The following is a 27882-nucleotide window of genomic DNA, read 5'->3' on the forward strand; positions in this document are numbered from 1 at the left end:
CCCGTTCTCAGTTGCCTTCCATTGGGTTTGAAAAACGCGGGCCACTTAAAACCTCTGCCCTTTTCCTATCTCTGCGCTCCCAGTGACGTCGACAGTTTTTGTCTCCGCGCGCATGCGCTTTTTGCTGTCGGGAGAACGCCCGCTCAGGCGAAGGGGTAGCTAGGCCGAGAGAAGCCGGGGGCTCGCGTAGATGTCTTCGCCGGAGGAGGCGCGGGTCGCGCCGGCCCCGGAAGGGGACCTGCCGCTAGAGTGGGAAACGGATGAAGAACGCATGGCGTTTCTGTTCTCGGCTTTCAAACAGAGCCGGGAGGTTAACGCCACCGAGTGGGACAGCAAGATGGGCTTTTGGAGCGAGCTGGTGTTGAAATGGGGAAGACGGAAAGGAGGGATCTGCACCTGCCTGAGGGAGCTCCAGCAGGCTTTCGAGCGCCGGGGGAGCGTCCCTCTCAGCCTGGGCACCGTCCTCCGCGAGCTGCTCAGGTGAGGCCCGCGGGGGGGGGGGAACGGGAGGGGGGCGAGAGTGCCTCTGAGCATGTGCTGATGGCCTCCTACAGTTTCACTCCAAGACCTGCTTTTTTCGAAGAAGGGGAGGCCGTACTTGACCTCATATCATTTTAAGATATATAACCTTTATTTCTTAAAATATGTTTCTTTTTATTCCCACGTTTTATTTGTTTTATTTCTATTACTTTCCTTTTCCATCAGACAGTGGGTTCCATCTTGGGTATAGTTATTTAAACAGTCATAATCTATACTAATGTAGTTGCAATAATATATAACATCTTTATCATCGAATTCTCTCCACATTAATATTTCCTCTTTTTATATCTCCTCCTTTCTTACATCTGTTTCTATAGACTTAGTCTTAGACTAAGATTAAGACTATGACTATAAGACTAAGACACTAAGACTGTAAGACTAAGCCTATGACTGTAAGACTAAGACTGACTATGACTTCTTTATTGGCCAAGTGTAATTGGACACACAAGGAATTTGTCTTTGGTGCAGATGCTCTCAGTGTACATAAAGAGACAAGATACATTCATGAAGAATCATTAATGATAGTCACAAGGTACAAATAAGCAATCAGGAAACAATATCAATATAAATCGTAAGGATAAAAGCAACAAAGTTACAGTCATGCAATCATAAGTGGAAGGAGAATGGGTGAGAGGAACGATGAGAAGACTAATAGTAATAGTAATGCAGCCTTAGTGAATGGTTTGACAGTGGGGAGGGAATTATTTGGGCGTTCGGGGAAAAACTGTCCTTGTGTCTATTTGTCTTGGTGTGCAGTGCTCTATAGTGTCGTTTTGAGGGTAGAAGTTGAAACAATTGATGTCCAGGATGTGAGGGGGTCTGTAGATATTTTCACCACCCTCTTTTTGACTCATGCAGCATACAGGTCCTCAGTGGAAGGCAGGTTGGCAGTATTGCTTTCCATTTCCGTCAGACAATGTGTGATCTGGGTAGAGTTATTTAAACAGTCATAAATCCACACAATTGTTATTATATGCGGCACAATAATGTTAATAATATAACTATATATTAATATAGTTGCAATAAACATAACATCATCAAATTATCTCCACATTAATGTTACACACACACACACACAGACACACACACAGACACACACACACACAGACACACACACACACACACACACACACACATATGAAAAGACAGTGACATGTCGGGAAAACAATTACAAATAAAACAAAGCCAAAGAGAAATCAATAGTAAATGTTAACATATAAGCTACCTTGGCTGCTGCTGTGTTGCAATATTTTCAGGGGGGCTTATTTTCAGGGGAGGGCTTATTTTAGCCCATGCGCTCAAAAGCCCGATTGGGCTTATTATCCGGGGAGGTCTTATTTTCAGGGAAACAGGATAATAACTATAACAGTACTATATTGACAGTAATTACAGTAATACGACAGAAAAGAAAAGAAAAAGAGCTTTAACTAAATTTCTATTACATTAGCTTATTTATAATTTTTCCATACTATATCCATAGTTTTATACATCTTTGTTTTCCAAACTAACAATTATTGACATTAGTAAACTTCACTCTCATTTCTACCTCTTGTCTCTATCCATTCATAAAATTTATTCCATTTCCTATAATATTTTGAGTCTTCTTTATCTTTAATTTTTAAGGTTAACCTATCCATTTCAGCACTGTCCAAAATTTTCCTAATTATATCGTTATCCAATGGGGTGTTCACATTTTTCCAATATATACCATATGTAATTCTTGCTGCCATCAATATATGTAACACTAAATAAATGGTTGCTTTGTCATAACTTTCCGACAATATACCTAAAAGGCACGTTTCTGGTTTGAACTCAATATGTTGCTCAGTTATCATTTCTAACCAATTATGAATTTTCTCCCAGTAATTTCTTGCTTTCTTACATGTCCATCTCATGTGGTAGTATGTTACATTTCCAGCATTTGGCAGATGAGATATATAGCCTTTTTATCATATTTGTCCGGTAGGATGCCCAACAAAAACTCTGTTTTCAAGTCTATATGCTGCTTTATTATTTTTTCCAACCAAGTGGAAATATTTTTTATCTTTTGGGCAAGTCCACCACATTTGATAGTATGAACCCAACCAACCCAATGGTGGATTACACTTCCAACATTTGGCAGATTTATCTTTATAGAAATGTAAAATGTCTTTCAAAGACTCCTGGGGGTCTGTCTGTCCCCAAGATCCCTGAGGGATCACTGAAACCAAAATTATTTGCCAAATATTGAAGATGTTTGCAAAAATGTAAGCTATTGTCATTCCTCTCATTATTTTCTTCCTGAAAAATTTGTTAATATCTAATTTACTTTAATATTGTTTTTTCAGTAAATGTTCTACAAATACATATCCGTTTTTAGTTTAGTAAATATCAATAAATAGAAGCCATGCCAACAAAAACCTTTTGGAGCCTTCTGTAATTTTTAAAAGTGAAAAAAGTTCTCCTGAACAAAAAGTATTCGCTCAGTGATTTAAGTGTGTTAGCATGTGGAATTCCCCCTTTTGTTTGTTCTTGGCATTTTCCACTCAAACTCTTATCATTCATTGTATCTTAATTGTCACCTGCAATTTTATATGTGTGGTTTGTGCAGTTAAGAATTTATTTCATCAAATAATAACTAAATTCAGCTTTGTTTGCAAGGGAAGGGAAACAACTTTGCCTATCCAATTGTGTATTTGATGGATCTGCCAAACTTTGCTTTTTGCTGGAAGAAATGTTACAAATTGAGTGGCAACATGATTTCTTTCCCACTGAATTCTGTCTCTCTCTTTCTCTGCTAACTGGGATTATTTACTGTTCTGATAAATATCCTGTATAGTATGCTGTAATGTAACAATTTTAAATTAATCCAAACTTTGTTACTATTTAAAGTTGTTATTACATTGATACTCCATCTTTTAGGACAGTTCATCCAAACACGATATGTTAAATACTTTAAGAAACTGAGCTTCTTAAAACCACACAGTAAACATATGTAAAAGAAGGGCAGTTTAATCATTTAAAAAGTTTTTAAAATTGTTTTAAAGAAAATGGCGAGTTAAAAAAAGTTAAGAAAAGGAGGTGAGTTTCAAAATAGCTGCAACAGGATTACAAGAGTTACATACGTTGAAGAAGAAAATTAATCAACTCAGCATTCAAAAAATGTAATATCCCCAAATCATGTAGTATATGCTTGGGCAACACATTGTGTTATGGAAGTTGAGAATGAAAAATAAAAATCCAGGCAAATCATTTTTGATGCTTCACTTTCACATGGATGAAAGAAAACTATTTGCATGACATTAAACCATTTCTCTCCACTCCTTTTAGATTCCCGTGTATATTAAGGAAAAAATAAAAAAAAATCATTGTTGATGTGTGTTCTAAGATAAATGGAAGAAACCTTTGATTAGAAATATTGATTCCTTTTTTTAAGTTTTCTAAAAGAAAATCAGATATATAAATGAGAAGACTGGAAGAATAAGATAAAGAATATAACACAGCTAAAGAACGTTTTTATCAGATATTGAATTAAATTGGTTGAATTTAATACAAATAGAGAAATAGATAAAAGTAGAAGAAAGATTTGAGGAGAAAGATAGACAGTTAACAAAATTTGAAATTATTATAAAGGAATGTGAGATGAATGAAGAATATATAGGTAAAGGAACAATTGGGAAAATATATAGAATATTAACTGAATTAGAAGAGCAGGAAAAAGGTTTAAAATTAATTTGGGAATCATTTAGGAGAAATAAATGATAATCATTGGAAAATATTTGGAATAAAAGAGTATATAAGAATTAAGGAAAATTGATATAAAGCGATACGGAGGTGGTATTTAACACCACATAAATTAAATCAAATAGATGGTAAATATACAAATATTTGTTGGCGGTGCAAGAAAGAAGTTGGAACATGTAAACATATGTGGTGGGATTGGGATAGTGCACAAAAATATGGGACATGGTATTTAGAGAAATTAGAGCACTTTTGAATGTAAATTTAGATATGCCATCAAGGATTGCATTATTGTTGCTGTGGTAAAACCGTATATAAATGAAATAAAGGAATTGATTGTAAATTTGATAATGGCAGCTAGATTAGTGATGGCTAAATGTTGGGGATGAAGCTGGGATATTCAGAGAAATGAGTGGTATAATGTAACTTGGAGTATGGCAACAAATGATAAATTAACAACAGAAATTAAATTTAAAAAGGGATGATTAAAGCAAACAATTATAATGAAATTTGGGGGATTTCATAAAACAGTGTTGGTGGAAGGCAAAGGGGATAAACCTATTCAAGAATATATGTTGTTTTGGAGGGGATAAGGGCACATTTGGAATATATTGTATAACTTTTAGTTGTTAAAGGAAGAAGAAATGTAAGAAAAAAAGGTCTCGAGTGTGTGTGTGTATGTGCGCACTGTAATATTTGTATTTTTTTCCTTCTTTAAAATTTAGATGTATGTACTATGTATTATTTGTATTTAAAATAAAAGAAATATTTAAAAAAAGATATATGGATTCCTGCAGTCAGTTATGTTTTGTTTTTCTTACTGTAGCCTTATTTACTCTCAGGAGCCCGTGGGCAGATAATCTCCTTCTCTCTAACAGCAGTGGCCTGATCATTTTAAGCCATAGTGTAGCTTTTCAAACTGCCCTATGGTAGTAGACCATCCTGGCTTATCTATAGCATTGTTCCAATATCTCAGGGGTTGCCACAAAGAAGAGGGAGTCAAGCTATTCTCCAAGGCACCTGAGGGTAGAACAAGAAGCAATGGGTGGAAACTAATCAAGGAGAGAAGCAACTTAGAACTGAGGAGAAATTTCCTGACAGTGAGAACAATTAATCAGTGGAACAGAAGTTGCCTCCAGAAGTTGTGAATGCCCCAACACTGGAAGTCTTGAAGAAGATGTTGGATAGCCATTTGCCTGAAACGGTATAGGGTTTCCTGCCTAGGCAGGGGGTTGGACTAGAAGACCTCCCAGGTCCCTTCCAACTCTGCTATTGTATTGTATTGTATTGCATCTTTTTGCAGATTGTGTGAATTGTATTTATTTTGGCTTCTCTGAAACGCATTACTTTTCATTCATTTCTTTAGACGGGGCAAACTGCAGAGAGAATCTGACTTCATGTCTAGTGTGGACAGTAGCTGGATCTCCTGGGGCGTGGGAATCTTCATTTTGAAACCCCTGAAGTGGACATTGTCTAGCGTATTAGGTGACAGCAAAATGCCGGAGGAAGAGGAGGTCCTGATCTACGTGGAAATTCTTAAGGTAACGTCGGTGATTCATATTTGTGGATCAGATATTGTGAGTGAATTGGGAAGGCAGATCTTTTTTTCTTACTGCTTTTGGTAAGATTCATTTCCTGTTCAAAATAGATCTCCCTCCCTCCCCCTATTCCATTGCTGCACCCTGTTCCGGGAATCCCTTCCTGGAGGGACTTGCCTGCCACCTAACACTAGGCTGTTTTGGGACCCAACAAGTAATTTATATAAGAGTTTCCCAACTATTTTTTTTTTTAATAGTCCTACTGATAATGTTTTGTTGCTCTTTATTGTGATTGTCACACTGTATTTTGGTATTACTGTGTTTTTGCAACTATGGGTTTTCTCCATGCTGACTTTTTAGCTGCTTATATATTGTTTGATATTTTTACACTATTTGAACTAAGTTGCAAACAGTTCAGAGAAATGCAGTTAAGACGGTCTTAAGTGTAGGGGTGGCTCAGTGGTAAGACCCTGATCTTGTCGATCAGAAAGGTTGGCAGTTCAAATCCCTAGCGCTGCGTAACTGAGCGAGCTCCCGTTACTTGTCCCAGCTTCTGCCAACCTAGAAGTTTGAAAGCATGTTAAAAAATGCAAATAGAAAAGTAAGAACAACCTCTGATGGGAATATAATAGCGTTCCATGCAACTTTGGTGTTTAGTTATGCCGGCCACATGACCATGGAGACGTCTTCGGACAGCGCTGGCTCTTTGGCTTTGAAACGGAGATGAGCACCGCCCCCTAGAGTCAGGAATGACTAGCACATATATGCGAGGGGAACCTTTACCTTTAAGTGTACAATTCATGGTACATATGGCCAACCTACACAGGCAAGCTATACTACAAACACAGCCTCATTTTACTGATTTGTTTTTTTTAAAATATATATAGAGAGAGTGGTCTTAAGAATGAATATATTTATTTGGGATTTCCAGTGGCATGCTATTTTATATCTTATGTCACCTGCAGGAAACAACTCATTTCCTGTTGTCAATGAGATTCTCTCAAGGACTATCTTTACTCAATAAATTATATACTTGTAGATTGGCAGAAAGTTGAGGAGGGACTGTCAGAATTCTCTCTAATTGAATAGGTTAACATGCCAGAACCATCTCTCTCCAGTTTTGCAAAACAAAACTTATGGTTTTTTAAAAATATATATATTGCATTGAGAATGTATTTCTTTGCTTTGCACTCTAAGCAGCTAGGTGTGTCCTCTGAAGACACTGGGCATTCTGTGTCTATTGAGATGAAGATTCCTCATTCCACTGTTGTTATCCCTTCTGTCTGAACTTGTTATGAAACGTGACATTCCTTCTTAGTTTTGGCATGAGGGCTGCAGCTGGCAAGGTTGGAAGCAGGGAGTCCGAGATCAGACAGGGCAATTATCAAAACATTCTGCCAGAGCCTTCCCGCACTTAAGGTTGAGAAATGAATAACAAGTATTATTTTACTTTGTAGGGGCAGGAGAAAAAGATAAGATTTAATAGGTGAATTAATAATTTAGTCAAGTTTAATTCTTAGATCCTGAATAGTTTATCTTCTTTGCAGTTAAAGCTTCTTCAGTATCTGCAGTAGCAGCAACTTCTATCTTGAGCTTTGTCCTTGACTCCTCAGAACTATGAGTTTAAATGCCTAGAGATTCATTTCCATGCCTTGACTTAAACCCCAACTTTTTAAATATTTCTTCCTGTCAGTACCTTCTATCTTGCTAATTCTATACTGACTAGGTAAAGATGCAAATTCATAGAGGGAGTTTGATATTTACATAAGAAACGTCAAATTGTTCCTCGCCATTATTTCCAGGAAGACTTCTAAAGAATCTTTCTTGCTTGTTTGGGTATGTGTTGGTGTTTTTGTGACTCTTGAAGGCACAATATTTCTTGTGAGCCTGATACATAACATGTGCCCGTTTGCATAAGCCCAAGCCTACCTAATAAAGTTGTGCAGAGTAGGTGTGTTTCAGGTCCCCACAGTTAAACGATGCCATCTACTGGAACTGCACCTATGTATGGTTTGCCAATTGCGCAGTGAAAGATAGGGCAGCACTCCAGGGGGTTAACATCATTGCCCAGAGGATCATTGGTTGCCCTCTCCCCTCTTTGGAAGAGCTTTATAGCTCCCGCTGCCTTAAGAAAGTTCAAAACGTTTTTAAAGATCCATCTCATCCTGGGCACCCTTTTTTTGAACTATTACTCTGGAGACGTGCCTTCTCTGCCAGGGAAGAATCTCCCCCCAGAGATTCATAAGGCTACCACCTTGATGATATACTGAAAGGCACTGAAAACTATTGTCTATTCTCAGGTTTTGGGGTAGGGTACTGGTGTGTCCCTGTGAGATTTATTTTGTTCTATATATGTGTATCTAGAAACAATTCCGTCTGCCCTCCTCCTCTTCCTCCTCCTCTTTTCCTGCTTCAGATGTTAAGGGAAATCTGGCTCTTGCTGTCCTCAAAGCCTCAATCCTTGCTAACTGATGTTGCTGCAGTGTGTCTTTTATTGTTCTGGCTTTTAATAATGTAAATTACCCAAGGTTGTTTGGAGGCAGATATTTTTGAAGTCTGTATAAATGAATCAGATCCCGGGCTTTATTTATAGTCTATGGTGGACTCCTGTTGCTATTTCACTCTCTGTCTGGTTAGGCTCACGTCAGATGGTAGGAAATAATGGTTGCTTGGAGCATGTGTTAATTGCTGCAATTTATAAACCACGCCTTATGGCTTAGCATTATATCTGAACCCAGTTGGCATGATTTATGAGAGTTATGTAGTCTGCATTAATTGTGTTTGTGCAATAATGCTATAAATAGGAACCAATACAAAGAGAGCATCTTTAAAAAACATACTGATGTACTTTTTTCCTATACTATTCCCCTAATTTAAAGAGGTGCAACAGTACTGCTGCGTCACCTGAAGTGAACCTAGTCTATATACAAACAAATGATTCCTGTGGGAAAAAAAGTTAGTCCCTGACCTTAGGGTTCAGAATTATTTTACTGTCATGTGAATAAGCAAAAAAACCCTCTGTAAACATTTCTGACTATATACATTTCAGAAATAAATTTAAAACTATGAATAACCTATGGCTAAAGTACATAAGGTCCCGTAGCCTAAAACAGAATAACAACATAAGAGAGTTGGAAAGGGACCTTGAAGGTCTTCTAGTCCAACCCCCTGCTCAAGCAGGAAGTCCTATACCATTTCAGAGAAATCATTGCCTAATCTGTTCTTAAAAACCTCCAGTGTTAAAAGCACCCATGATTTCTGCAGGCAAGCTGCTCCCACTGATTAATTGTTCTAATTGTCAGGAAATTTCTCCTTAGAAGTTATGACTTAATTTATGATGATTTATACTCCACAGCCTAATATACATTCGGGAGTGCTGATTATCTTACACCCAGGGCTTCATCTGTCTTATTTCTTGATGGTTTGGTGTTTTTATTTTATTTAGGACATGGAGGGTCTGATCTTGATCATGCTGTCTCATAACCCATTGTGGTGGCTACCTTTTTGACAGAGGGACCTTTCTTCATAGCCTTGGGGAAATATACTGAGATCAAAGTAGAAAGCTGATTTTTTTTTTAATGTGCCATGCAGCATAAGAAGAAAAGTTGAGCTGAGCAAAAGAAATGTTTGCAGCAATCATGGTAATTTATTAGGAAACTGTTTGGATTCACATCCTTTTTATATATACTTTATTGCATCTGCAGAGCAGTGGTGAGTTGCAGGCGGAATGCCCCGGTATGGGCCTACCGGTGCCTGCCCGGAGCACTGGGTACCGTTCCAGTGTGATGCTCCAGAGGGCCTGCCCGTCATCCTTACCTGTCTTTAAACTCTTCGATGCTTCCGCGCACAGCACATACAGCGCCTGTGCAACCCTCCGCTGAGCAGCTGGAGTGCCGTGGAGGCGTTTGCTGGAGGGTAGGATGCATGTGCATGCTGCGCGCTTATGCGCATGCACTGCGCGCATTCATGTGGAGGACGCTGGGCCCCGTTGCAACCATACTGGATGGATCCGGAACCCACCACTGCTCCACAACAATGTGGGACAAAAATATATTAATTTTTGAGAAACCGATGAAACCCTGCAAATGCAGCTCCTTGCAAAGCTTTGACTCACTCTCCTCCCGTAAGGTACTTGCAGTCTGAGTCAATGCTTTTCCTTGCACAAATATACTGGAGAAACTTCACAAAAATATACATCTTGCTAATGAGATTTCTGTAGAACTATAATATCAGTTAAACGTTTAAATGGCACATTTTGAAAAAAGGCAGTTTTAGTGCCTGTAAACAATGCTTATCTAGAAGGCACAGATGCATAGAATTAAAACATTAGTTTAAGATTGTTTGGGTTGGGAATTAGGAGAAATTTTTCAGAAAGTGGAGGAAGAGCTATAGTTCAGCTTATTTCTATAGAGGTGACATATCAATCGGAATAGAACTGGAGGGGATCTTAAAGATTTTCTAGTCCAATCCCCTGCTTTTGTTATTGGCGATCTCTTCTTAAAAACCTCCAGTGATGGAGCGCCCACCCTTTCTGGTGGCAAGTTGTTCCACTGGTTAATTGTCCTCAACTTAGGAAGTTTCTCCTTAATTCCGGGTTGCTTCCCTCCTTGGTTAGTTTCCATTCATTGTTTCTTGCCTTGCATTCTGGTGCTTTGGAAAATAAGTTGACCCCCTCTTCTTTGTGACACCCCCCCAAATACTGGGATATTGCTATCATGCAACCCATAGTTATCCAGTTGTCATGTTATCGGACAGTGACCTAACAATGAGAACAATTAATCAGCGGAATGATTGCCTCCAGATGTTTTGGGTGCTCCAAAACTAGGCGTGTTTAAAAAGAGATTGGACAACCCTTTGCCTGTAATGGGGTGGGGGGTTGGACTAGAAGACTTTCAAGGTCCCTTCCAACTCTTGTTATTCTGTTCAGTTTGATGCATAGATGTTGACAGCAGGATCTTTAGGAAAGATGATATTGTCCAAAATGCCACATTAAACAGATCTATATAAAGGAGGGAAACTGGAAAGTTAACTTTCAAACACTTACATTGTTGACAGACATATATTGGTTTCAGAAATAACTTCTTATTCATCTTATGATCCTCCAGTAAGATTTGTCTCCAAGAAATTACTTGCACGAAATAAAAAGTGTAAGACCAGCACTTTAAAAAAACCCAAGTGGTTCTTTTTCTTCATCCTAATAATCTTTAAAAGAATAAAGATAAATACACAAGCATTGTTCTTATAGTCCTTTAACCGATCAGCTGGAATGACAATAATTTAAGAATAGGTAGATTCCTCTGCTGTGATCTAATATACATAGTACATGAACAAGTAAAAGCTTTATAGGTATGAATGACAGAATATTTGTTGTAAAAAATATTTCCTTTGAGGTTTGACTTCTGGTGACTATATTTAGACAGTCCCTTCTTTGTAAGCCTTTTCAGAAGTGATCTGCATTTTATTATGCCTTCTATTGTAAGTGATAGTTGTGAGATGCTATCACCTGTAATGATGTCTTGTCTGTTTTTTCTTTTCTTTTTAGCCATAGTTGGATATTAAATATTTGCCTTTGCATTTTTTAGGAGAAGGCCGAAGACGTCTATAATCTCTACCAGAATTCCACACTTTCATCCCATCCTATTGTTGGTTTGTCTGAGCTGCGATCCCTATGCACCAGCATCTGTCCAGATGAGCGAACATTTTGTCTGGTGCTGCTCCAATTGCAGAAGGAGAAGAGGGTCACTGTCCTGGAACAGAATGGTAATAAGGTATGGCACCCAATTGTCTGCTTCAGGAAGGGATCCTATCTCTTTAAGAAACCATAGATAATAAAATCATAGGGCTGGAAGGGACCCGGTGATCTTCCTGCTCAAGGCAGGAGATCTTTATACCACCCCAGTAAAATGATTACCCAGTTTTAGTTTTGAAAACTTCCAGTGATGGAGCACCCACAATAGTCAAGCTACTCCATTGATTCATTGTTCTCACTATCAGAAAATTTCTTCTTATTTCTAGATTGGATCTCTCTTTAAAAAGCTTCCAACTGTTACTTCTTGTCCTGCCCTCTGGTGCCATAGAGAATAAGGTAGAGCAGTGAAGAATAACCTTTTACATCACCGCGTGCCAACTTATGTGCTGGAAATGGCACACAAAACCATCTCGCTTGGAACGCGTGGCCTATCAGGTCTTCATGCGGGAGCTCCAAAACCTGGAAGAGCAGCGTTCCATCGTGCATGCAACCACTGGCACCCAAACTTCCGGTTTCCGGCATGTACGAGCGCCCGATGAACAGTTGGCTGTCTCACATGCGCTCGCTGGAAACCTGGTAGTTCATGAATGCATGACGGAATGCTGCTCTTCTGGGTTTCGGCGCTCTGGCGCGCACAAAAGCCAGCTGGCCAACACACTCGCGGGAACAGGAAAGCAGAAGAGGAGCCAGCGAGGCCGCGCATCACGCACCGGATGGCTCTGCATGCCACTTCCTTAGGTTCGCCAACATGGAAGTAGAGGTTTCCCATGTCTAGTCATGTATGATTCTAAGAAGTGATGCTCATCTCCATTTCTTAGCTGAGGGAGCCAGTATTGTCTGAAGACACTTCCATGGTTATGTGGCCAGCAGGACTAAGCTGTGGTGCACGGAATGCTGTTGTCTTCCCACCAAAGTGGTACCTATTTATCTAGTCGCATTTGCATGCGGTTGAACCGGTAGGTTGGCAGGAGCTGGGGCAAATAATGGGAGCTCACCTCATCACACGGTGCTCGGATCTCGAACTCAGGCTGTCAGCTTTCCAGATGAAAAGTTCAGTGTCTTTAACCATTGAGCCATTGTGCCCCTTTAGGAACAATCATAAATCTTATTTGTCTTATTAAAAGGCCATTCTTGTTTAGTTTAGTTTAGTTTACTTTATTGTCATTGCACATTGTACAACGAAATTAAATGCCATCTTCAGTGTACATTATAACTATAAAAACACAAATACATATCCTTCACATTCTATATAGTTAAAATTGAAAACCTGATATTGCATTAATATTGCACTACACAGTAGTATTCAATATATTTACTGCCTTGGAACAGAAGCTGTTTTCAGCCTATCTGTCCTTGTTTTTATTGTCCTGTACCGTCTGCCAGATGGTAATAGTTCAAAAGAAAGGGTGCCCAGGATGAGATGGATCTTTAAGGATGTTTTGAACTTTCTTAAGGCAGCGGGAGCTATAAAGCTCTTCCAAATAGGGGAGAGGGCAACCAATGACCCTCTGGGCAATGACGTTGACCCTCTGGAGCACTGTCCTATCTGCCGCTGTGCAATTGGCAAACCAGACACAGAGAGTTAAAATAATCTCTATGGTGCAGCGGTAGAAGCTCAGCAGCAGTTTTTTCATTCAGTTGCCGTTTCCTGAGAAGTCTCAGGTAGTACAATCTCTGCTGGGCCCTTTTGACCAGGGCTGCAATGTGAGTTGCCCCAAATCAGATTCTCTTTTATGATAACAGAAAATATTTGATGATATCATGAGCCTTAACATCAAATAATATTGTCTTTCAGATAATGAAATTCGCCCGAGGGCTTCATGCAAAAGTCTCCCCAATGAATGATGTAGACATTGGGGTTTATCAGTTGATGCAGAGTGAACAGTTGTTGTCACAGAAAGTGGAATCTCTGACACAGGAAGCAGAGAGGTAATATGCGGTGTGTGTCACTCATCTTTGTACAAACCTCAGATTATGGCACAGGTGAGAGGTTACTCAGGAAAAAAACAATCTGATTCTGAAAGAGGGTCAAATTATGGCAGTTCTCAGGGTTTATGAAAGCAGTTTAATTGATAATTGAATAAAAAGGTGAGTTCCGGTTCCGGCGGCGGCGGCGACAGCCAGCTCTTTGCCCGCTCTGGCTCCCCGGTGGGCTTCCCCACTCCTTGGGGGGCACAGGACACCCCGCAGAGGGGTCCTGCCGGAGGGGCGGCATCGCGGAGGACTCCTGCAGCGGCGGCGGCCGGCGGGAGGTCTCTCGCACGCCCAAGGCACCGGGGAGCAAGCTCGGAGGGCGCTTCGCGTTCCTGCGCCTCGCGCCTCGCTATAAGCCGACTGGAGAATGCAACAATAGAAGGAAGCAGCTGCAGTGCGGTGACGTTGCTTCTCTCTTCATTCCTATTCTGCATGAAGAATTACTCAGCTTCTTAAAATAACTTTCGGAGCATTTTGGAGGTGCGGCTGGAGGGAGGGGTTTCCCCCCCCCCTTGGACAAGCGGCGAGGAACAATTTTGCTCTCAGCCCCCGGGGAAGGAGGAGGGGGGAGAGCCAACGAATGAAGCCTCACCCAGGCTGAGATGATCTTCTTTTCAATTTAATTCTACATATTACTGTGATTTGAAGACTTTTGGAACTTTTTTAAAACTTTGTTATGCCTCTGTGCCCAAAACTGGCAGGGCAAGATGGCACACTTCCGTTGTCTTTATGAACTGTGAAACCTGACTCCACCTTTAAAATTCAGGCTTCCGGTCTTTGTCTCCGTGTCTCCCAGAGGAATCTCTTGTGGATTGGTATTTTTTAAACTTTCTAGGGGAAATTTTCTATCTATTGCCAGACTTATTAGAGAGATTCTCTTCTGCCTGGTTCTTCTGCTCCCGGACTCACCTGGCTACCCTTCTTTTCTAACTGTTTATCTTATATTTGGACTGAACTTTTAACGTTATAAAGGATGGCATCTAAAAGACCACCTCCTGGAAAACCTGGCTTTGCCACTTCTGCTCCAACATCCGCAACATCCAGTCCAGCCACACAGTCAAAGATAACAGAACTGATGCAACCTAAGACTACAGAGATGGACTTTCAACAAATGCTTCAACAAATTTTACAGGGCCAGGAGGAAATCAAGAAACAGCTAAGGGAAATGAAAGATGAAATTAAAGAAAATCAAGCCCAAATATATAAGAACTCACAAAGACTGAATCTTGTGGAAGGGGGGGTGGAGGAGGTGAGGGGGAGGGTAGAAGCTGTGCAGAAAGGGAACAAAGATCTTGACATCCAACAGATGAAAATAGAATTTGAGAGAACGTCCTATTACCTTAGATTTCAAAATGTTATAGAAGAAGATGGGGAAAACATAAGGGACATCATGACAAACATCCTGGCTGACTACACACACAAAGAAAAACAACAGATGGGGTGGGATATAGACCTGGTTTATAGAGTGAACTCAGCTTATGCTAGAACACACAATGTACCCAGGGAGGTTCACATTAAATTTCTTAGAAAAAGCACAAGAGATGAAATTCTGGGTGTACAAAGGGGGCAAGCATTGACATACCATGATATGGAGATAACCATTCTGAAGCAGATCCCTAAGAAGATTAGAGAAAAAAGGAAGAATTATTCGCAATTAGCGAATAAATTATACCAGAAAGCGGTGTGGTTTAGATGGTTGATGCCTGAAGGTATGCTGATATTCTGGGAGGAGACAAGAATTAGAATCAATTCACCCATAGAGGCGCATGCCTTTATGGAAAAAAACAAAACACTCCTAGAAAAAACACGAGACACTACAACGGACACGCAGGACACGGGAGGGGCCAGAGCTCTGCCAGTGGAGGGAGATGGGGCAATAGCAAGAAGACTCAGATCACAAAAATAAACAAGAAAATCATATTATTATAAACTGACCGAAAGTGATAATGGAATTATATCTGGATTTTATACTGTAATGTCTAATCTGATTGAATTTAGTAATAGAACTAATATGCTGATTGTAATCAATTATATACCAATGCATTATATATAAATGTATACTATGAGTATGGAGGGAGGGGCGCCTGTCACATTTTACAACTGCCAAAATTTGTATACCTGTCCATTTACCCTTTTCCCTATAAATGTTGAAAAACCAAAAAAAAAAAAAAAAGGTAAAGGTTCCCCTCACACATATGTGCAAGTCGTTCCCAACTCTAGGGGGTGCTGCTCATCTCCATTTCAAAGCCGAAGAGCCAGCGCTGTCTGAAGATGTCTCCGTGGTCATGTGGCCGGCATGACTAAATGCCGAAGGTGCACGGAGTGCTGTTACCTTCCCACCAAAGGTGGTTCCTACTTTTCTACTTGCTTTTTTACATGCTTTCGAACTGCTAGGTTGGCAGAAGCTGGGACAAGTAACGGGAGCTCACTCCGTTACACGGCACTAGGGATTTGAACCGCCAATCTGACAACCTTTCTGATCGACAAGCTTAGCCACTGAGCCACCCTTATTGAATAATAATTGAATAATACACAGATGCCAAAAAATCTGTGTGTGTGTTGAGGGGAGCCTATTTGTAATTGCCTTCTAGTTATAGTGAGCTGGGTCGAAGATACAGAGGGAATAATGGGATTGTAGCTATTCCTAGTCTGAAAAATAGACAAGCTCATCTCTTGCTTTTTCAGGTATAAAGAGGGAGCTCGGAGTGCCTGCAAAGCTGGGAAGAAGCAGCAGGTAGGTACTGATGGAAGTCAGGTACATGGTGCCCCAATCAGTATGTTCATCTCCAAACTGCCCCGTTGCAGATTTCCAAAATTCTGGTCATGAATTTTTAGAGTCTGTTAAGACAGTGGTCAGTTTTTGTCAGACGCTATAAAGCGCTATAAACGCTAATAATAATAGACTCACCTGGTAGATCCTACAGGAAACAGGGTTAAATAAACTAGTTCTACTTGATTGCAAAGCTACATTAACAGAACCTTCAAGTGCAAAGTCACATTCCTCTCACTGTCACAGCCCAATAGCTTAGCCTCCTGCCCATTATGCAGGTGTGGGCTATGCTGTCTCTTATCTGACCAACCCAGCACCACTTTGCCCAGTCTTGTCTTCCTGTTTTTTTCCTATCTTTTGAATAAAGTCTGCTTTTTCTGCTCTTAGGCCCTGAGATCTTTGAAGTCCAGAAAAAGAGTAGAAAGGCGCATTGCAGAGCTTCATTCCAAGTTGGACGTGGTGCAAGGCATCCTAGATCGGATATATGCCTCCCAGACCGATCAAATGGTATTTCTTAATTGCCTGACATTTATTTGGGGGAGTTTTAGCATTTTTTTTCTTTCAGGAGCACTCTTAACTAATCCACAGAGGACCTCACTTTCATTGTCTTATGAACAAGGAATAACTCTTCTTCTTTTCTGCTCTCCTTTTACAATATATGTATTGGATTTCGCATTTCAGCAGCTAATTCATAATACATTTGCTTGTTTTATGGCACAGTGCTGTGTTGGGAGTCATACTATTTAATATTTCGCTCAACACACTTTGGAACTGTTGTCAAGGGAGTCTAAAATCAGCAGTCATCTGGTATATGTGTGTGTGTGTGTGTGTGTGTGTGTGTGTATATATTTATATTTTATATTATTTTATATTATTTTATATTATTTTATATTATTTTATATTATTTTATATTATTTTATATTATTTTATATTATTTTATATTATTTTATATTATTTTATATTATTTTATATTATTTTATATTATTTTATATTATTTTATATTATTTTATATTATTTTATATTATTTTATATTATTTTATATTATTTTATATTATTTTATATTATTTTATATTATTTTATATTATTTTATATTATTTTATATTATTTATATTTATATTATTATTTATATTTATATTATTTACTTATTAAGTATTATGATGTCAAGCACCTGGTATGCCCAAATAGGGAGGGAACATACTGCTTCCCTTTTGCCTTTCAGCTCCACCCTAGGAGCCTTCCAGGCAGAAAACCATATTCTTGTTGCATTTGTATATGTATATGTGTGTATATATATATATATATATATATATATATATATATATATATATATATATATATATATATATATATATATATATATATATATATATATATATATATATGTGTTGTATTTGTGCTGATAAAATAACACAAACACATATATATATATATATATATATATATATATATATATATATATATATATATATATATATATATATATATATATATATATATATATATATATATATATATATATATATATATATATATGTAGCACAAATACAACACAAATTTTTATATGTATGTATGTATGTATGTATGTTGTATTTGTGCTGATAAATAAAGGGAGACTAGTATAGATCTATTTCAAGCTATTTAGCTCTCATCAGCTAGCCATACCTTTACTGGGATTCGAACCTGGGCTGTATTACATATTAGGCAGATGTATTAGCCACTAAGCCACAGGCTCTCCTCCTTATCAGCTGAGCCAGGTATACACACACACACACACCTGTGTGTATGTGTATGTTCCAGCATAACTCTGGAATGCCTCAAGCAGTTTCAACCAAACTTGGTACACAGATGACTTACTCCCTGGAAACAAACACTGTGGGGGTAAGACACCCCTCGGGGTATGTGTTCTGTTAAGATGCAGCCTGTTGTGCCTTAAAATGGCTTCTACTATACTGCCATAAAATGGCTTCTATTGTACAACGCAGTGAAGTTATCATGGTAATGGTTTCACTACTCCACAAGTGAGCTCCCTCTGGTCAGGGGGAAAATCCAACATTAGAAATTACGTTTGGTCCGGACATTTTCCCTCTATAAATAAGTACCTGGGCAACAGCACGTTATCGGCTAGTACTATAAAAAACAAATAAGTGTGATTTCTCTCTTGCCCCAAAGGTATTTAATGCTTACCAGGCTGGACTAGGAGCTCTGAAGTTGTCCATGAAGGATGTAACTGTGGAAAAGGCAGAGAGTCTCGTGGATCAGATTCAAGAGGTATGTTAGAAGTGGGTACAGGTAGTCCTCGATTTACAACAGTTCATTTAGGGACCATTGAAAGTTATAATGACACCGAAAAAAGTGACTTACGACCATTTTTCAGTTACGACCTTTGCAGCATCCCCATGATTTTGTGAGCAAAATTCAAACGTTCGGCAAATAATTCATACTTATAACCGTTGCTGTGTCCCAAGGTCAGCCGATCCCCTTTTGCAACCCTCTGACAAGCCAAGTCAATGGGGAAGCCAGATTCACTTAACAGCCGGGTTACTAACTTATCAGTTGCAATGATTCACTTAACAGTGGCAAGAAAGGTCATAAAAGTGGGGGCAAAACTCACTTAACAAGTGCCTCACTTAACAACAGAAACGTTGGGCTTAAAATGTGGTCATAAGCCGAGGACTACCTCTGCTGCTCATGCAAAGGTGACATACACGGGTAAAATAAAAAACATATAGAAACATAGAAAACTGACAGCAGAAAAAAAATCTAGCAATCCATCTGCCCTTTGAGGTTCTTTATTTTTATACTTATTTAATTAGTTTTTGTCAGATGATGGACGTGTTTATCCCAAATATGTTTAAACTCAGTATTGATGATTCACCCACCAACTCTGCTGGAAGTTGGTTCCCAGCTTCCATTGCTCTTTCTGTGAAGTAATACTTTTTAGCATGAAAGTATTTTCCCTCTGTCCGTTTGAGGTTATGCCCCTGTGTTCTTGATGTTTGCTTAATATTAAAAATGTTGTCATCTAGAACCTTATTCACACTTGTAATATGTTTAAAGGTTTCATCATGTCCCCCCCCCCCCTTTCCCTTCTGTCCTCCAGGCTGTACGCTAATTACCGTATTTTTCGCACTACAAGGTGCATTCCCACTCCCCCCAAAGTGGGTAGAAATGTAGGTGCGTCTTATAGAGTGAATATTCAGGTGGCGGGGGGTGTTGGTTCCCCACCGTCGGGGAACGCTGGAGCCTTCACTGTCAAGCAGCTGTTTCCAAGCAGCTGACTGGCCTTTTGGAATACCGCCGATCAGCTGTTCTAGGCTGCGGGGATTGCCGCCTTTCGCTGCCGCCGCGGAATGGCGATCGGCAGAGGCAGCGCTCAACGGCGATAGGTGGCGCCGATCCCCGCTGCCTAGAATAGCTGAACTGCGGTATTCCGGGTGGCCGATCCAACCGCTAATCAGCTGCTCGGCAGCGAAGGCTCCCGTGTTCTCTGGCAGTGGTGGAAGCGCAAGGACGCTAGCCGGATGAATACCGGATGGATGCTGGGAGGCAGAGGCAGATTTTTTTTCCCCTTGTTTTCCTCCTCTAAAGCTCTAATGTTCATTTTATAGTCCAGAGCATCTTATAGCACAAAAAATTCAGCACATATCTGTAATTAAAATTTTCCCTTCTCCCACAGCTCTGCGATACCCAGGATGAAGTAGCTCAGACCTTAGCAGGCGTGGCAATCAACGGCTCGGGTGAGTCAAAACTTGCTTCCTGCTGTCTTCTGATTCATCTTTCTGCGTAAAAGCCACACGCGAGAAATGCAGTTTTCCTAAAGTTACAATTGCTTTCTCTGTATGGTGTTTTTCAAACTTGGCAACTTTAAGGTCTTAAAGTTGCAAATTTGAAAAACATTGCTCTACAGCACACTTAAAACAGATTTGTTAAAGAACGAAATTAATTCTGCCAGTAACAGATTTTTTTTTTGTATAGCTTTCACTGTAGGTCAGAGGTGTCCAAACTTGGGAACTTTAAGACTTGTGGACTTCAACTCCCAGAATTCTGGGAGTTGAAGTCCACAAGTCTTAAAGTTCCCAAGTTTGGACACCCCTGCTGTAGGTTATAGGCATATGTCCTGTTTACAGTTGTAATGCATAAGAACTCTTGAACTCTTGACTAAAAGTGTCTGGTCAATTACACATTTTCCTCTTAATCTACTGTGTTTCCCTGAAAATAAGGCAGGGTCTTATTTTCTATTGACCCCTGAAATAAGGGCGCTTGGCCTTATTTTTGGGGAGGTCTTATTTTTCAGGTGCTGGATGCAGCAAGCCCATCGGCCCCACCCTCTCCGTCCCACCCCCTGCTTGCCTGCGGCCGCAATGACCCAAGTTCTCCTTGCGCCCTGGCCTTCGCCTGCCCTGCTGGCAGACCTTGCTGCTGGCTGGCTGCCTAACAGCTGATTGTTCTTCGCCCTCCTGGCAGACGGCTTCACTATGGGGACTCTCAGGAGACACAGCGTGTAAACAAAAGAAAGCGCTGCGAGTCCAGGCGTCCTTTCCGTTTGTTCCCCATTCCTCTCTCGCTCCTTCTCCCTCCCTGGGAACTGTGCGGGGAATTCTGCCAGAGCCCAGAATTTTATGGCAGAAAAGAGGGGTGGGGTGGGGCGGATTTCAAAGGCTCTGGAGAAAAAGAGCAAAGCTCTTACGTTTGCCGTCCGAAGCGGGTGCCGAGGCCAACCTTGCAGGAAGTGATCTGCTCCTCCATGCAAAACCTCACAGTGGAAGGAAGGAAGGGAGAGAGAGTGAAAGAGCAAAGCTCTCTGTGTGTGAGAGACAGAGAGAACACACCACCGCCAGTCCTGGTATATGGTAACTCTCTGAAGTTGGATCCTCTCTCTCTCTCTCTCTCTCTCTCCCTCCCTCCCTCCCTCCCTCCCTCCCTCCCTCCCTCCCTCCCTCCCTCTCTCTCTCTCTCTCTCTCTCTCTCTCTTACACTCTTACGCATTCAGTGTATAACACATCTGGGTGCGTGTTATACACTGAATGCGGCATTTTTTGCCTACCGAAGCCCTGCCCTCTTCACCAAAATGGCCTGCATAGCCTTTAGGAGGCTTTCAGAGAGCTCCTGGGGGTTGAGGAGGGCGGAAATGAGCAAAAAATGGGCCGTTTTGTGCTCAATTTTGTCCCCCCAGCCCCCAGGAGCACTCTATAAGCTTCCTATAGGCTCTGCACGGCCATTTTGGTGAAGGGGGCAGGGTTTCAGGAGGCAAATTTTTTTTTTGATAAAAAACAGGCCGGTTTTGGGAGGTTTGCAGAGTGCAAAAACTTTTTTAAAAATTTGCCTCTTTAAAACCTTGGTGTGTCTTATACTCTGAAAATTATGGTAGTCTGTGTAACTATGGTAAAAAAAATACCAGAAAATACCTTCCAACTTCTCATAAAAAATAAAAATCTCACAAAGTTGGAAGTAGTCCCACAAACTACTGTTCTTGCCCTGCACATGGCAGTGGAGAATGGAGCAGGAGAGCAGGTTAGTGGAGGGATGTGGCTGCTTTGGGGTGGGTGGGTTAGGGATCTCTCTCTCTCCCTTTCTCTCTCTCTCTCTCTCTCTCTCTCTCTCTCTCACACACTCACACACACACACACACACACACACACACCGTCCTTTCCTTGGGAGCTCTGCAGAGATGCACGGATTGCAAAGCTGAAGGCTTCGGATAGAGCATTTGGGGGATGTGTGTCTGCGCTGAGATCCCAAGGAAAGAACGATTGCTAGGAAAGGGGGGGGGATTTTGCCTCTTATCCTGTTTTGAGTCTGTGCTGAACTTCAGAACAGAGTGAGAGGAAGGAAAATCCCCCCTCCCGATTTTCAAGCCGTTTGCAAAAATGCCCCATTCCGAGCCTTCAAATCCTGCAATCCTGGAAAAATCTAAAGGCTCAGAATGGGGTGTTTTTGCAAATGGCTTGAAAAATGGGAAGGGTGGATTTATCTCTTATCCTGTTCTCAGTCTGTGCTGACCTTCAGAACAGGGTAAGAGCAGGAATATCCCCCTACACGTTTTTCAAGCCATTTGCAAAAACGCCCCCATTTCGAGCCCTCAATGTGAATATGCAGGTGAGAAGTGACCTCCTGTAGGCATGGAAATCCATACACCTGGGACATCGGAAGAAGCCCTGGGAGGAGACACCACTGCCAAAGTGCAGGAAATCTCCCTCCCCCCCACCTGCAGATCGACCTTTCAAAGAGGAGTTTCACCAGGATGAAGGAGACACAAACGCCGCCGTCAGCCACCTCTTCATCCTGGTGAAACTCCTCTTTGAAAGGACGATCTGCAGGTGGGGAGGGGGGAGATTTCCTGCACTTTGGCAGTGGTGTCTCCTCCCAGGGCTTCTTCCGATGTCCCAGGTGTATGGATTTCCATGCCTACAGGAGGTCACTTCTCACCTGCATATTCACATTGAGGGCTCGAAATGGGGGCGTTTTTGCAAATGGCTTGAAAAACGTGTAGGGGGATATTCCTGCTCTTACCCTGTTCTGAAGGTGGGGGGGGGGAGATTTCCTGCACTTCGGCAGCGGCGTCTCCTTGCAGGGCTTCTTCCGATGTCCCACGTGTATTGATTTCCATGCCTTCCTTTCCTGTTCCGTGGACGGAATTGTTTGCTGTGACTGTCACCCTTAGGTAAGGAGGGTGTGAGGCAAGTGGGTTGTGTCGTTTGACCTCCGGCTTCTTTTGCAGCCACAATTGGCTGCAAAAGTGACCAGCGCTTGCTGGAGGCAGAGGCCTGAGGGCACCTGCAAATCAGCTGTTTCGTGAATGGAGCAGATCAGCTGATCCGATTAAGGGATCCGATTGAGGTGATCGGGGAAAGGAAGCGGTGCCGCCTCTTCTGGCCATACCCACCCCTTCTTCACTAGGGCTTATTTTCGGGGGAGGGCTTATATTTTTGCCCACTCCGAAATTCTGGCATGGCCTTATTTTCAGGGCATGTCATATTTTGGGGGAAACACGGTAATAATTATGTCCTTTTCTCTCAAGGTTACATTTCACTCTCCTGCTCTCTGGAGATTCCTTTTCAGTATTATTTGTAAAAGTCCACATGTGGTGTGGATTAAATTAAAATTGTGGATGAAGTTCTTAACCTTGTTTGCAGAATATTCATTAGGTGACAGTTCAATATTGGATAAGCAATTTCTTTTGTCAAATGGATCATTTGAGAATGTATAGGCCCATTTTACCTCAGCGGGCCTGCTGTGTTAATGTCTATCTCGTTCCCCAGATGAGTTGAATTTGTGATTGTGAAGTATTTATCTAGGACGTTTATTCTTTACGGCAGTCTGCAACCTTTGGCGTGATTTCAAAAACCACCTGTAAACAATCAGTTCAGACTTCTCATCAGAATAAACTCCCCTTTTCCTGACAAAGTCTGTTGGTAGAGCAAGTAGGAACAAGCCAATCCATGGCTGGTAGAGTCTGTCTTACTGCTTCCACACAGAACCCAGCAGGTTACCCATAAAGGAATACCATCTTTATTAGGGAAAAAGTTGTTTGGCTTAAATAATGTTACCGTATTTTCTGGACTATAAGACGCACCGGTATATGAGGCGCACCAAGATTTTGAAGAGGTAAATTTTTAAAAAATGTTTTTGCCCTCTGCAGGCCTCCCAAATCCTCTGCACACCCCGTTTTTTGCAAAAAAAGAGGGCCATGGGTAGGCTTTGGGAGACTTGTAGAGTGATCCTGGGGGCTGGGAGGGGTCGAAAACGAGCAAAAAACGCACTTTTCTTTTGCTCTTTTTTGTCCTCTCCAGCCCCCAGGAGCATTTGGCAGGCCTCCCCAACCCTCTGCGTGTCCATTTTTGAGTTTGGGTTTTGGGAGGCCAAAAATGCTGTATTCAGTGTATAAGATGCACCCAAATTTTCACCCTCTTTTTTGGGGGGAAATAGGTGCATCTTATACTCCGAAAAATACGGTATATTTGCTTTAATGATTGTGATTCCTCTACTTTCTGTGTTTCTTCAAGACCTAATGGGTGTTCATAATTGCTTTGCACATGCATTAATTGTAAGAATCATGGTTGAAAAATGCTTCTATTAAATATGAATTACATGCTTTAAGATTTTTGCTTTGGATGAGCATATACTGTAGATTGTGTGGTCAGATATGGGTTGATTATCTTTGCATGAGAAAGCCACTTAAGACAATTTTCAGTTATTCTTGGTACCTGATCTGAATGTGTGATCAGTGTTTCTTAGATTTTTTTCCCCCCAACAATGTGAAAGCTTAAAAATAACCACAACCAAGGTTTGCATTAACAACAGTGGTACGACTATAAAATGCTGAGAACAGTTGTTTCAAACTCTTGCTGTCATGTAGAATTTAAGATTATGTGTTGTGTATTTTTGTACCCCAAAGCTCAGCTTCAATACCAAGTTTATCATTTATATTTTTTCAGTCCTATGTACAAATGGGACTTGGTGATTCAGTGGCTAAAACACTGAGCTTGTCGATCAGAAAGGTCGGCAGTTCGAATCCCCAGTGCTGCGTAACGGAGTGAGCTCCCGTTACTTGTCCCAGCTTCTGCCAACCTAGCAGTTCGAAAGCATGTTAAAAAATGCAAGTAGAAAAATAGGATCCACCTTTGATGGGAAGGTAACAGTGCTCCGTGCGCCTTCAGCATTTAATCGTGCTGGCCACATGACCACGGAGGCATCTTCTTGACAAAGCTGGCTCTTCGGCTTTGAATCAGTGATGAGTACCGCCCCCTAGAGGCAAGAATGACTAACACATATGTGCGAGGCGAACCTTTACCTATGTACAAATACTTGGGAGTAAGCTCCATTGAACTTACATTGGACTGTGAATCAATGTCTATGAAGACCGAGATCAATTAATTTGTTTTCTTACCTTAGAAGCTGATACAGAGGAACTTGAAAGAGAATTGGACAGCCTTCTGATGGACTCCCCCAAAAGACAGCCGTACCTGCCTTCTGTTCCACAAAATCTACTGTCTCCAGCTTCCGTAGGACTTCCCAGCTTCACAGATGCTGAGCTTGAAGCTGAGCTGGAGAAGCTCACTTGTTCAGATGGAGGTAAGCTTGATCTTGTACAGCTTTCCTGTGTCTAATGGAGGCCAGAATTTCCATCCCTAAGCGAGGCAGTTGTTGCATGATTTATGCCCAATTTTATAAGCCTTTTTTTTTTTGTTAAGCAAGTAATGAAACTAAGCTGGTAGGAATAGCCAACACCTTAGAACAGTGTTTCTCAAACTTGGTGACTTTAAGTCCTGTGGACTTCAACTCCCAGAATTCCCCAGCCAGCTATGGACTTAAAGTCACCAAGTTTGAGAAACACTGCCTTAGAAGATAGGCTCAAGATCCAGATGGATCTTGATAGACTTGAACACTGGGCCCCATCTAACAAAATGAACATGTCTTAATGTTGCTAAGGTTAAAAAACAATGGGATAGATCTGGGATGGCGAACCTATGGAGCCATTTGTCAGGGCATGCAAGGCGTTGCCGTGTCAGCTGCTGGGTTCAACCTTTTTTAAAGCCATTTTTTGCCCTCCCTAGAGCTTTATAGGCTTTATAGGAGCCTGGGGAGGGCGAAAACAGCCCCCCCCGCCACCCCCTCCACAGAGGGAGAAGACCTGGCTCACATCCTACTGGATTGTTGCTTGTATAAGGGGGTGAGAGGCAGGTACCTTGGTCCATATACCAAACGAAGGACCCACATGGGATCCCCCTATCAAAACAACTTACAAATAAAGTAACATTTTACAAAGCACAACAAAATGGTTCGGTTGAGATCTGCATATGTGGGACTGATTGGGGTAGATTGTAAGGGTGACACTGAAATATAATTTTGTGTCATTTTATTCTACTTTTACATATGCATGTATTAAATTATATTGTATCTTGTCCTACAGCTATTGCATTTTACTCTACTCTTATTTTAAATTGTCCGTATAGGATTTTATTGGTGATATGTGTTTGGACCTTGTGCTTTGATATGGCCTATAGACTAATCAATAAAGATTATTATTATTATTATCATTATTTTTACAGAGCAATCTAGACGTGTGTGTACATCATACATCATGCATTACAGAACGGCAGTAAAAATAACATGTAATCCAATTTTTAATACCCTGTTTCCCTGAAAATAAGACCTCCCCCGGATAATAAGGCCAATTGGGCTTTTGAGCGCAGGCGCTAAAATAAGCCTTCTCCCCCAAAATAAGCCCTTCCTCAAAATATTGCAACACTGCAGCAGCCATGAGGTGACCATGCTCGCTGCCTCCTGCACCTCAAAAATAATAATACCTCCCCGAAAATAAGGCCAAGTGCTTATTTCGGGGGTCAAAAGAAAATCAGACCCTGTCTTATTTTCAGGAAAACATGGTAGATGCTGGAGGCTCTAGTAACAAAGAAATACATCAGATGATACGTATTTATTTCTCTGTACTGTTTGAAAGTGTGCTTGACCACATTTCTTTTTTCTTTCTCTTTTGGGTGTGTCCGTGTGCATTGCATTGGCTTTAATTGCAGAATTGGCACAAAAGACTGACCGGAAAGCCTCTGACCGCCAAAGAGTTCTGGAGCTGCATCTTTAATGACTCAACACCCTCCTTTGTGCCGTGAAGTTGTCTTTGACTTTGCTGATCATAATTCGGAAAATAACTTGTTGGAACATGAGTCTTATTAGCTTCTTGCTAGACTGCACTTTTCTATCAGGCGGGGAATTCTGCCATGACAATCCAAGCCTCTCCACAGAAAATTGCTCTGTTGTCATACGCCCCACCTCTCCCCCAGTGCCAAATTACAGTGTCTCTGGTTGATTTGATTCACCTGTATTGCCACTCACGGTTGCTCGTTCCCTGGCAAGTTGACGTCTTGCTGAGCCTAACGACGTCTCGTTCCACACATCCTGAGGGTTTCTTTGCCACTTCACGGAACTCCACATTGCGACAACTTGAAAAAGGCAATAAAGTCACACTCTGTCTGGCATCCCTGCTGTTTTGTGCAATTGTGCAAAACCGTTTAGTGGATGCACTAGGTAAGAAGCTGGCTTTGATAGCAGTGTGCTGCACTAGGCAGCAAGTAAATGCGCACACACACACACACACACACACACACACACACAAACATATATATATTGATGATTTTTCTATATTTCTTCTTTGTATTTGCACGGTTGGGGATAACCAAGGTTGAGGTCTGACGGTTTTAGAGTTTGTTTTGTTACCACAGGTATGGAGCATCTGCCGACACAAAATTCAGCTTATGGATCCCCTTTACTTCAAGACCAGGGGTCGCCAACCTTAAACACTTAAAGAGCCACAAAGGTCCTAACCAGAAGCCCCCCGCTTTCAATTCTGGAGCTGACCGGAAATCCGGTTCCCCCCACCATAGAGTCTCTTCCTAGCACCGCGTCCTATTTCCTCTGCTGACTGGAAGTCCGGTTCCCCCACCATAGAGTCTCCTTCTAGCGTGGCATCCTTTTTCCTCTACCTGTCCTAACCGAAAGCCCTATCAATTGTGGAGCTGACCAGAAAACCCGCCCCTTGCCATAGAATCTCCTTTTGGCAGGCTGTGCTTCCCCTCCCC

General features: G+C 41.2%; 1 protein-coding gene across 2 annotated transcripts; it reads left to right on the forward strand.

Annotated features, from left to right (window-relative positions):
- Window positions 1-77: 77 nt before the first annotated feature.
- On the forward strand, window positions 78-26985 carry CHMP7 (charged multivesicular body protein 7). Of its 2 annotated transcripts, none has more exons than XM_081960799.1 (10): window positions 78-480; window positions 5627-5801; window positions 11381-11566; window positions 13343-13476; window positions 16207-16255; window positions 16679-16798; window positions 18461-18559; window positions 19968-20028; window positions 25187-25363; window positions 26824-26985. In XM_081960799.1, exons 1-10 carry the CDS (start codon window positions 191-193, stop codon window positions 26886-26888), a joined length of 1356 nt encoding a protein of 451 aa, XP_081816925.1. In that variant the 5' UTR covers window positions 78-190; the 3' UTR covers window positions 26889-26985. The 2 variants fall into 2 exon arrangements, with proteins under 2 accessions (XP_081816925.1, XP_081816924.1); XM_081960798.1 differs by having other exon boundaries at window positions 79-480; window positions 25184-25363.
- The last annotated feature ends 897 nt before the right edge of the window (window positions 26986-27882 follow it).

Source organism: Natrix helvetica, assembly GCF_964273705.1.
Source record: "Natrix helvetica genome assembly, chromosome: 8".
In the NCBI taxonomy this organism is placed as follows: domain Eukaryota; kingdom Metazoa; phylum Chordata; class Lepidosauria; order Squamata; family Natricidae; genus Natrix; species Natrix helvetica.

Coding starts and splice junctions, on each gene's coding strand:
- CHMP7 (XM_081960798.1), top strand. CDS start 191: ATGTCTTCGCCGGAGGAGGCGCGGGTCGCGCCGGCCCCGGAAGGGGAC. Junction 13,477..16,206: donor CTGACACAGGAAGCAGAGAG/GTAATATGCGGT, acceptor TTGCTTTTTCAG/GTATAAAGAGGGAGCTCGGA. Junction 25,364..26,823: donor GCTCACTTGTTCAGATGGAG/GTAAGCTTGATC, acceptor CTTTAATTGCAG/AATTGGCACAAAAGACTGAC.